Source organism: Pundamilia nyererei, unplaced genomic scaffold (assembly GCF_000239375.1).
Source record: "Pundamilia nyererei isolate P.nyererei 1_Seehausen unplaced genomic scaffold, PunNye1.0 scaffold00013, whole genome shotgun sequence".
In the NCBI taxonomy this organism is placed as follows: domain Eukaryota; kingdom Metazoa; phylum Chordata; class Actinopteri; order Cichliformes; family Cichlidae; genus Pundamilia; species Pundamilia nyererei.
The window spans coordinates 4541411-4552930 of NW_005187414.1; the positions used below are offsets into that span (position 1 = coordinate 4541411).

The 11520-nt window shown below is 42.6% G+C and overlaps 1 protein-coding gene across 1 annotated transcript in view; it reads left to right on the top strand.

Annotated features, from left to right (window-relative positions):
- Positions 1–1250: 1250 nt before the first annotated feature.
- Positions 1251–11520, top strand: part of LOC102201378 (bromo adjacent homology domain-containing 1 protein) — a 16657-nt gene continuing 6387 nt past the window's right edge. Inside the window, exons 1-2 of the mRNA XM_005724950.2 lie at positions 1251–1476; positions 9221–11014. Of these exons, the coding sequence (XP_005725007.1) occupies positions 9241–11014 (1774 nt within the window). The 5' untranslated portion in view covers positions 1251–1476; positions 9221–9240. The remainder of the gene's footprint in view (positions 1477–9220; positions 11015–11520) is intronic.

Genomic DNA, 11520 nt, shown 5'->3' on the forward strand with positions numbered 1-11520 from the left:
ATTTGTCTGCAAATGACAGTATATGTGCTTATAGTTGGATCCGTAACTGTGCATGGTGGAGTTTGCTTAAATTTTCCTAGAAGTGAAGAAACATGTGGGTGGAACAGTTAGCACCGTTTGAGCTTCGGACCTCCCGTTTGGAGCATGCCTGATTTTCCCCCTGCAGTTTTAAAGACATACACATCAGGGTGAGTGTAAAGAGGCTATATCGGTGCACCAGATGCAGACTGATCAGGTGTTGTACTTTTATATTATTTAACCCTTGTGCCACCATTTCAACTGCTGAGTTTCACAAAGGACTGCAGAAGAGATGTGTTTGCTCTATGGATGCTTACTAAAAAAACAAATTTGATAACCAGGGAGAAAAGTAGCTGAAAAAGGTGGAAAAACAGATAAAAAACAAACAAACATCCTCAATCACCCAGATTTGTGTTGTTAGGATTCAGGTGTGGGTTTGGTGCCTTGGTTGTTTGTTTCTCTGTTTTTGCCCTTTCCCCCATGACAGCAGGGACAGAGATGGGGCAAAAAAGCAGAGAGGGTACCCCTTACTTTTTGAAGTTTTCAAACTTATGGAGAAGGTAGATGGGTGTTACCCACTGCAGTCTAATTGGCTTCTCTGGTCTCAGCTCTTTATGGACAATTAAATGAAAAATGAAGGTCCTGCATGAGCTTGATTTAAAGATGTATTTTTGTATAGACAAAGTGGATTTTAACTTTGAACCTTATAAGCCTGCATGTTAATAAAAACTGCTTTAATACAAAAAAGTCTGGAATTAAAGTGAGCTTTAGACGGGTTTAATCCCCTTTACATCTCCATAACTTAAAGAACCTCAGTTAAACCTCATATCTCACATCCACCACATGGAACACTGTTGACTCATGGCCACGTCCTTGTTCAATCTTAATGAGAAATGTCTCTGGACGTATTTTAACAGTCTGGCGTGTTTTTGGTCACGATAAGATGACAGGGGTGAGGCTCCGCGCGGTGGTATAGTGGGGAGGAAGGAGGGGGGCGGCAGTAGCCTAACGTCCATCGCTTTTCATTGTGTGTTTTATGTAATGGACCCAAGTTACCTCGCGTACTGCAGTTATTTAGTTTTCTGCATGTTTGTCCGTCATGGGAGAAGAAGGAGGGGAGAGGGGGGGTGGCGGCGAGCGAGGCTGGTCCGTATGGGAACTGGTTCAGATTAACTTTCTGCCAATCGGTGGAAACCCAACCAGGAAGAGCACGCACACATCTCACAGGCAGCGCCACTGAACGTCCCCTCTCTCTTCTCTTCGCTTCACTCCTACCCAGCTCTCCCAGTTACGGAGCTCTGCCATCGCACCAGTCCGGCTCCGTCTCTCCTCCCCTCCCCAGCCCTCCCACACCCCCACCCGCTCGCTCTTCCCCGACTATCCGTCCGTTTGTCCGTCCTTCCCCGCAGATTTGTTCGACGGTTCCCGGCTCTGCTGGAGGAAGCGTGGCGGCGAGCCGTAAGTTACCACCTCGATCTTTTTTTTAAACACATGTATTTTTTGGGGAGGGGGTGCTATCGGGCTGTGAATGTTTGAAGTTGTGTTCCGACTGCCCAGCCGTCCAGAGAAGGAGCGCAGAACCTTTTTTTTAATTATTTTTTTTTTCGCTTCGTGCACCAGAAGCGACACACGGGGCTGCTGCTGCTACGTGCCATAACCTCACAGCTCTCAGCTAGGACTGGGATCTGGAACAGCCACCGCGTCGCTGATCGGGAATCCGGTCAGAAAATGTGATCAGGAGGGGTGACTGCCCTTTATTTGTGCTTGGTGTGTGTGTTTGTGTGTTCTGGTAGCAACCCCCCCTCCACTCCCCTCCCTTCCTCAACCCGTATTTAGAGCCTGGCTGGCTACTTCAGATGGGCAGCTACGTCAGGCTGTACTGTATCCCATCATACTGTATTCCACGGCCACTGTATATAAATTTATATATATATATATATTAACGCACTTATTACAAATCTATCCAGGCATGCATATCTAGCAATCCGCCCTCGACATCCCTGCCAATGGTGTTAAAGCTCCGACTGTCTCGGAAGAAAGCCAAAACAGTAACGCAATGTTTCAGATTCTCTCAGGCTTTTATCTCTTCTTGAAACAACAACCCCCAACCCCCCCCTAAAAAAAACCCCATCATGTCAGCGCCTCGTGTTGAACCTGCCCGTCACCACCGGCCCCGACACGGAAAATGTAAAATAAGAAGCTCTCAGTCTGATCCCAGCAGCCACCTTACCCAGCTGGTTATTTATTTTTGATGGGTGCTCTGTGGGGTTTTGTGGCTCTGCCTAAAAGTTCAAGGCAAGAGCATTTTTTTTAAATAAAAGAGAGAGGTGTAATTACAGGTTTTGATGCAGGCTGATGAGCCCTTTATGAACGTGCCCAGCACAACTGTGGTAACCAAGTGATCTGCAAGGTGTGTCCTATCTGGTGTTGCCTTATTGGGCGGCTGTAATGCAATGTTTCTTTGACCGTTTTAGTGTCCTTGTTTTGACTTGAGCTTTGAGTTGCTCATCCAAAACGAGGTGATTTCTTTCCCCTGAATTTGAAGAGGCGAGAATTTTGAAGTATTTCATTGCAAAGGTGGAAAAAAGGGGGACTGTCGGAAATGTTTGGAGCGTGAGTTTTAAGAGGAGTGTAATTTTTTAAAAATTTAATTTATCCAAGAGTTAGTTTCAGGGGAAGAAGGGAAGAGTGCTTGAACTTTTCTCCTTTCCAGAATCCGGTTCTTTCATTTATTGTGCTGCAAAAATATTATTGTGCTAAAGTTAATCACTAACTGGTCTTAAATGCTTGATTATTTAGCTTTCTTTTTTAATTTAGTGCTGTATTTCCTCTGTTATGTTTGTGGTGTGTTTTTTCCAGCAGAAATTTCAGGGCATCCCCCAAAGAAGGTTTTGCTACAGCTAAGGGTGGGAAAAAAATTCAAGAACTGAAATAAAATGACTTTTTAACAGTTTTAACAATGGGCAGATTTTCAAGTGGCTGGAAATAGATTTGTGTAACACAGCGTGAACTGCCTTTAGTGCAAAAGGGTCAGTCACACTTTTTCTGGGCCAGAAAAAACAAAGATTTTTCAAGATATTGCAGGATAGTTAAATAGATGGTCACTCAAGGTTTCATTAGTTTTTTTTGTTTTTGCTTTTGCCAAGGTAACGGATACAATTTCCTCCACACACACCAATAATAAGCCAAACTGAGCTCAGCTGAATATTATTTTTATGCCTTTGCAAGCTTTTTGGTGTGGACCTCCACAACAGTCCCAGTTTGTTATGTGGCCCCTTGGGGAAAATTAATTGCCCACCCCTGTCTCAGGCCCTTAGGGATAAAAAAGTGATGCTTTGGCTAGCTTTCATAGCGCATGACAGTTATTCTCAAGTGTACACTTGAAGGGCACACTTCAGAGGCTTTTAGCATTGCCACTAACACATAAAATGCCATGTAATCCAACTATAAATATTATTCATTTATTTACACGTATAGCTAATTTGGATTTTCTATTTTAAACGCCGTAATTACTCCCAGCGCTGCTGAATTTCTGTCTGAGTTGCTTGGCAACATCAAGCCGCACAGGCTGGGGTTTGTAAGGCTGGACTAGTTGTTATAATCCTGACAAGTTTAAAGATTTTCATGAAGAGATTTTCTTAGATTGCTGTCAGTCTGTAGAACAGAACAGCGAGGCTTTCTGCTGTCCTTTTTACACTTGTACAGACTGCCCCCCCCTCACAGAAGAGATGTCTCTCTCTTCTTCTCTCACTTCCTCACTTTTACACTCTCAACTTTGGTTGTAGTTCCTCTGCCTGCGGTCTTCTCTCTCTCTCTTTTTTTTTTTTTTACCCCTTCACAGCTCAGATCCTTAGACTCGAGCTACCGGCCTCACAGCTGTAATTATTATTTAAGTCATTATTAAGGCATTTGACTTGTCAAATAATATACACAGAGAAAAGAAGGTGTTTAGTTAAACTGGTTGCTAAAAGTTAATGTTCCCAGCCAATCAGACTCCTCAGAAATCTGCTCAACATGCTCATGAATACTTTATAGCAAGCTGTGAAGCAGCAATAACCCAACATATAAATATCCTATAATAGTTATTTATTAATGATCTTATACTGTTATTGCTCTTGAAACATTTATTAACTGTTTATGCCCAGCTGTATGTATCACAGGAGCTTATACTAACAGACACTTGTATCTGTTTACAATTGCATCATATTGTTTTAGTAGTATTTAACTATTTAGTCATTGATAGTTTATGTTTACATCGAGGGTAAAGAATGGTGTTACTCCCACAGATGAGCTCCTTTTTTCTGGTCTTTCATCACACTGAGATCCACTTTGATTTTAACCTTGAGTCAGGTTGGTGTGATCTTGTGGCGAGTTATCGGATTTCACGTCGTATTCTGAAAGCTGGTCTCAGCTTTTCACCTGTGATTGGGTTTGTGTTAGGATTAACAAAGTCATACGGCGAGGCAGTTGCACTGCTTCGCATTTGTGCTCCAGGAAATTGAGAAGTGAACTTTAATGCTCAGCGTTAACACGCTTTGCTGTATGTCGTTTAGGCTTTTGTCTGCTTTGTGTTTATTAATAACGGTTGACGTTGGAGTCCAACGCATATCTCACACTTATTGACTCGATATCAGTTGTGTAGCTTGATGCTGTTTAATCATCATTACAAAAAAAGCCACCTGGTTTGCTCTTTTACACCCAGAGTCACAAGAGTCCTGAGAAATCATGCATGTCTCATCATTAAACGAAAAAAAAAAAAAGATCCTGGTGTGTTCTCTGTATAATTGCTGAGAGGATCTTATGATCTGTTTATAACCAATTAGAGATGGAGTGCCGGGTCATTGATCTCCCAGCAGATGTGAAATTACTTCCTGCGGATCACCGGACCTAACTGTGTTTAAAGAACCAAATTGCCGTTCTGCCAGAAGGCTGCTGCACAAGATAATATGAAGCAGGTTATTCCTTGCAGCGTCTCCACACCTACAACTCTCGGCAGTGACCCCACATCCGATGGAAAAATTGCAGAATCAGGATAAATGCTTTGCTTTTAATCTGGACTCGACAGATCGTTCATTCTAACAGGTTTAGTGACACTTAACAATTTTTTAAATCTTGAAAGCAAATCAAATATGAAGTAATAGCACCACCAAATTTTAGATTTGAAGTTTGTCTTTCAGGTATTGAATTTCTGGTTCAGCCAGCAAGGTAACACCATTAAACCGATTACATCTTGTCTGATAAGCTCAGCCTGAAGTAAAGCAACCTTTGGCACAGCAAAGACTGGGAAGACACGCAAACACAAGCCATATCTGAGCTTATCGCGCCCATGGTTTTTAACTTTTATCAAGACATAAAAGCTCTTTGTGAGGAGTGTAACATGGAAATGTTTTAAACTCCTCTAATGTCACATTAATCACTGAGTCAGAAAGTTGTCTTCAGTTTTCATTAGCCCTTGAGCTAAAATCGGATTTGATACTGCCAGGATCTCTTGCACGCTGGAGTGTTGGACCGCCTTGAGGCTGCGCAAGCCCAGTCAGATTGTGGCCGACAAAATCCAACATGTTAGAAGAATCTTGTCGGGTTTCTACTGTTAGCGAGTCATCTATTGGGATAGAAGTTTCTGGCCTAGAACGTTTTCGCACCGCAGAGAAATCTGCATCAACCATCAGGCCTCTCGCCGCCTCGCGCAGGCACACTCATCTGAACAGATGCCTGTTTGGCTCCATGTAGAATAAACTGGGGAAAACATTAAAAAGCTTAACTCTGATAATACTGCGGGTAACCAATAGAATCATTCTGATCTAAAGCTCATTTGGGGAAATGTTTAAACTTTAAAGCCAGTATCCTTGCACCTTTTAAAGCGAGGAGAATGGAGAGACGAGCAGCAGCTGTAAATATGCGTATCAATCGTCATTAAGGAGGATTTCATTATCCGATTATAGCTAATTATGGAAAATATGGTGTAGGACAAGAAGCTCCTGTGGGTCGGGAAAAAGAAAACCTTTATTTGATTAACAAAAAAGAACGCCCAATGATGGAAAACTTCTAATTGTGTCTTGGTTTCTTTTCCTCGCGGTGCAGAATGTGTCTGCGGGGTTATTAAATGGAGATATTGGTCTTTAAAAGTTTAACCCGGCTCATTAGGTGGTACACGATCGTGCATCTTTACCTTTTCCCCGAACACTAAAAAGGAAAAGTAATGATCTCTGTACGGGCATTATTTTAAAACGCAAACATACAGTGTGTGAGTCACTCTGCTTGTTTGTGTTGCAGTTTTACGCTGAGCGCAGGGAGCGTTTTGCGCAAACACTTTCTGGCTGATGCTAATTAGGTTTAATTGTTAAATGATTTCACGGTGGGCTTTGGGAATCATCACATATTATGTTGTATTGCAGATGGAAAGATTCTCTTTCTTTACATAACACGGGCGCTTAGAAAAGTAATGGGAAGCTGGAAACCATCCAATTTAAAACAGCTAAAAGTGTCACATTTAAATGGGCTTCAGTTTATTTGCCTTATTTTTCTCTCACTTGTACTTATTGTGGTCAAAGATGATTTTTTTTTGACATTTTCCTGCCAGACTAAACACTGCAGACTAAACAATTGGCCTTAACAAGCTGCTGCTTGCCTGCTGTGTGTACATGTGGTGATAAGGCAATGAGCACAGTGAATGAATGGCACAGTGCATCAGTTTCTCCAGTGCGACACAAACCCGTCATAATGAGAAGATCCCAGGCACACGCACAAAAGCTGCAGCTCGCCATATGATCTGATTACAAAACCGTTCAGCTGAATCTATTCATCATTAAGTTTCTTTATGTATTGAATCAGATGTTGGATTTAAATCTAGGCGGAGGGCTTATGCAAGATAGTCGGTATCTTTGTTTTGTGTGTGGCTTGTTGACTTCTGCTGGGTTTTTTGGTTCTTTTTTTTTTATATCTTGTCTAGCTTTGTCTCGTCTTAAGTTATGACTGTTGAAAACATTTGAAGTAATCTTTGGTCTCAGTGTCATCCCTACTACACAACATAACACTGCCTGGTCTGACCACGCAATGTGGCAGAACTCAAGGGCTGAAACAGATCTCTCTGGATCCAGTTAAAGTTTTTTTGGTAAATGATTTGAATTACTGTTGACAGGGAAGTCCTTTTTATATTGAGAGCTACCTCCCAATATCCACCATGTCACTAGTAACCTCTATATTGTTGGGCAAAGATAGCGTTACGGTAGCACTCGCCCTTTTGTATGGATTTTTTGCCGAAATGGAAAAGCATGTAAGGTACTGTGGAAAAGTCTTGGGCTGCCCTTAAAGAAGAGCCAGACTTCCTTGTCATTTTTTTTTAAACCTGGCCTTTCGCAAGTTTTTTTTTTTTTTTGGACATTGACTGTTTCACCACTCATTTTCAGTCCAGTCCTGACCATTTTCAGAGAAAGTTTTTGTTAGCCTCTTAACACTGACCTATGAATCATTCAAGCTTAAAAAAGACACCCTAACCCGTGTTGTGTCTACACATAACAACTTGGCAAAGAACCAATTTTAAATTGTACTTTTAGGCACTTTGTTACTAGCCGCCTATTACAGAAATGCATAATTTGTTCCCAGTAGCTGAAGTGCCAAAGATATCACAGTTTGACAGGCATAAAATTGTATTTTCAAATCAACAAGGGGATTCCCAAAGAGCTATTGGCTAAAAAGTGCAGTGTGTTTGAGGAAACTGGACAAGTGGTGGGCAAAATAAAAAGTGGCAAATGTGTCTACAGTAGACGGAGGTCGTGCCCTTAAGAAACAGGAAAGAAAGAGCTGACACAGGACCTGAGAGGTGCTTCAGTGGCCCTTCAGTTTATCCCATCTACTGTTCACTGAAGCCTCATCAGAAATGATGTCAGTGCAAGGGTAGCTGTCAAGATGCTGTTCTTAAAGGAGGGAAACAGAGAGAAGACTAAAGTTCTTGTGTCATGTTATCCAAGTGGTAACAGGTCTCACAGAGTGAGGAATCCAAATGTAAAATTTTTGGCCCAAATCAATATGTACAGAGGAGTTCAGGAGAGAGGTACAGCAGTGAGTTAACTAAAACCAGATGTGAAAAACATTTGCTAACTAAAATAAAAAATAAAAAATAGACATTTGAAAATAATTAAAACGAACTGAATTTATTCAGTGAAAAGTAACTTTAAAAAAAAGAAAAATAAAATAGAAATATCCCTAGTTTTGGTATTTGGTAGGTTGGTCAAGCTTTAATCAAAACTTGCCTTATGAGGCTTTGATGGATGTATTTATTGGAACTTTGGATTTCTGCGAAGACTGTGAGGCTTGTTTTTATTCAGTGTTTTTAATATAATACTGTTTCTGAGTTTCCTAAATCTTGCCTTTACCATATACCCTCAATACAATAATAATAACACTAAAATTAACACTGAAACTAATAGAAACTAAGCTAAAACGAAACATTGTAACACAACGAAAATTAAACTCAAATGAGGAAACTCACTCTGGGAACTAGCTGAAACTAAACCGAATTAAAAGCAAAAATCAAAACGAAATAAAAATCAAACCTAATTAGAAAATACAAACTATAATAACTGTGGTGTCTACAGGCATCAGTACACAGTGGAGTCTCTGTCATGGTTTGGGGCTGAATTTCAGCCAGTGGTTTGGGGAATTTTGTCAAAAATTTCAAAAGGAATTATGAATGTAGAAGAAGTATCATCAGATTTGAATCCACCATGCAATACCATCTGATTGGAAATGGCTTTTTTTCAGCATGACAATGATCCCAAACACACTGCCAGTGAAGTTAAAGCATACCTGGAGTGAAAAGCACATGGAACACAGCCAAACAAGAGCTTTGAACGTCCTTCAAGAAGAAGTCTGAAGAAACCATAAGAAAGCTTGCTTAAGAGAGTTTAGGTTATGTTGAAGAATAAAGGTGTTTGTACCAGATTTGTTCATGTTCGTATAAATTGTTTCACCTATTTCCAATTCTCCTGCATAATATAACAGAGGAAAGGCTTAAGACTTGCACAATACTTTATAAGACTTTGTTTAAAATATATTCTTGTTTAGAAAGTGGTTAAAATACTACGACACCCTACGACTAACCCTTACTGAGTTAAGGCCAGGGATTGGTTGAGATCTGTTGTGTAAGAGTAGAAAATCAGCACAAAAGTGGAGTTTTGACCACTTGTTCATCTCTTCTCTCTAGGCCACATAGACAAGCATGTGATGACTCACGCAAGGCAGAAGGGTTCCTTTGGGCACAACCAAAGTCCAGAGTGGTGGGACAACAGCTGCCTTTGGCCACATGGTGGTGCCATGGGCGGCGCCTGGCCTGAGCGCACACTGCGATTTGGCAGGACAAAGAAGATAAGCGAGGTCACTAAAAAAGACAGAAACATGGCCAAGAGGATGAATGACAAGAGGGAAAGAACAGAAAGATCAGAGCAGAAAAGAAAGGTGGACCGGAGGCACGTCAAGAAACGGGACAGGAAAATGTACCCTTTGCGAGGGAGGGCTGGGAATTCAGAAAGTGAAGGACTCAGTTGCCATGTCCTCCTGACCCGACTGGAGGAAAACATTCGTGAAAAGCAGAGGTCTAAGGAAAGTAAAGGAAAGGATGGCCGCGGACGATTATCTCACAAATCCAAGTCCAAAAAAAGGAAAAGCAGTGACGGAAAAGAGGAGAAGTCGTCACCAAAAAACAAATTAAAATCATGCAGTGGAAGTTATAGCAAGAGTATTCGGTTGGGAGTCTTTCAGCCACGCAAGCGGAGACTGGCTTCTCTCAATGCTGAGGCGGTAAACAGCCTGCTACTAGAAAGAGCCAGTGATCCCCAACCAGCAGCCAAACAGGCCAAGAGACAGGAGGAACCCATAAATGCAGGGGCTTTCCTGGATGCAGATCCAGTGAGAGGTGGTGTCTGCGGAGGTCTTAAGGCTTTGCGAGGGACCAACACTAAAGGCTCCACATCTCATGAACTTGAAGCGTACCAAAGCTCTAAGCCTGCCAAGAGGGCCAAAGTTAGCCGAGGGGATGAAAGTTTGGGGATGAGTCAGGAGTGCCTTGACGCTCCTGCACCCAGACGGTTGGCTGGACTTAATGCCGCAGCCCTGCTGAAGCTAACCAGTTCCTCTGCTACCAGTAAACAAAGAGCAAAGGCTGCACCCACAGCTACTGTTACTTCAGACTGCAAGGCTCCCGTCGTGGGCCCGACCCAAAAGTCGCACTCGAGGGCCAAACTTCAGCACAAGGGACGCACACAAAAGCAGAAGGGGAAAAAGATACCTCCCCTGCACAGTGGCTGCACAACTTGCAAGAAGGCAGGCTTTGAGCCAAAGGTGGAGTGGGAAACGGGTGGCTGCACCCATCGACTGACAAAACCGGGCTACCAGTCACGCAGTATGCTAGCATACCCACTGAAGAAAGTGAAAGAGGAACAGCTGGAGACTGAGCTGAGCCCGTACTACTGCTTTCCTGCAGAGCGCTCAATGGACTACTGTCACGGCTTGGCCTTCTTTTTAGGCCAGCAACCCTATGGAGAATCAGACGATCAGCCACTTAACTCAGCCATGAGCCCTGTGAAGCGCGAGTGCCTAGTAACCTCACCATCGCTGACACATTCCCTACCACACACAGCGCTCACCCTGAGCCCTCACCCCTGCCTCTGCACCGCCGACCATTGCTTCTCCAGCTATTACGTACACATCGCCCACCCCACACACACTGGAACAACTTCAGCCACCATGGCCCCGCGACCTCTTAACTTGCCCCCATCTAGTTTGTGCCCTAGCCGAATGAGCGGCTCCAAGCTGCTGGGGCAGCAGGTGTCACATACATCGGGACTAGCCCACCCCGCCTACTGCAATTCTGTGGCTTCACCCTGTTACGGTGACGCCTGCGGGATTAGTGGGTATACCTACAGAGCGATGGCTCCTGTCACCAGCAGGGGTTGCTCTTTTAGCACAGGATGCAGTGGATGCACGCACAATATCAAAACAGGTGAGTGGATTGACCCCCATGCCCCAAGATTTGGTTTCATAAATGTTCAGTATTGCTGATTATTAATTATCACCGTCTTAAGTGGTTTTCTGAGGCCACTTGAGGATTTGCTCACAATGATGGCAAGTTCTTTTGTGATAACACTTCTTTGATTTAGCTGTTTTTTAGCCTTCTTTGCCAGTATTATAAAATAAACCTTTATTCCAATAGTTAGACATAAAGCTATTACTTAAAGACTCTGAAGAGCCCTTTGTTGATAAATGATATGCCTCAAGCCAATTGTGAAATCAAGCAAGTGGAGCCTTTCTGTTTTATGTAGTCCTTTTTTGTCTTTTGCCATGAGCTTTTAAATTGCCTGCAGAATGAGGTAACTGCTTTAGATGTGTGTGGCTAAGGAGCTTTAGGCTTATTGTAAAGTTTTCGGTTACAATGTGTCATGTGTTATGTACGTAGCTAGACTGATAAAAGAAGGAGGTTACTTTTAAGCAGAAAAAAATAAATAAATA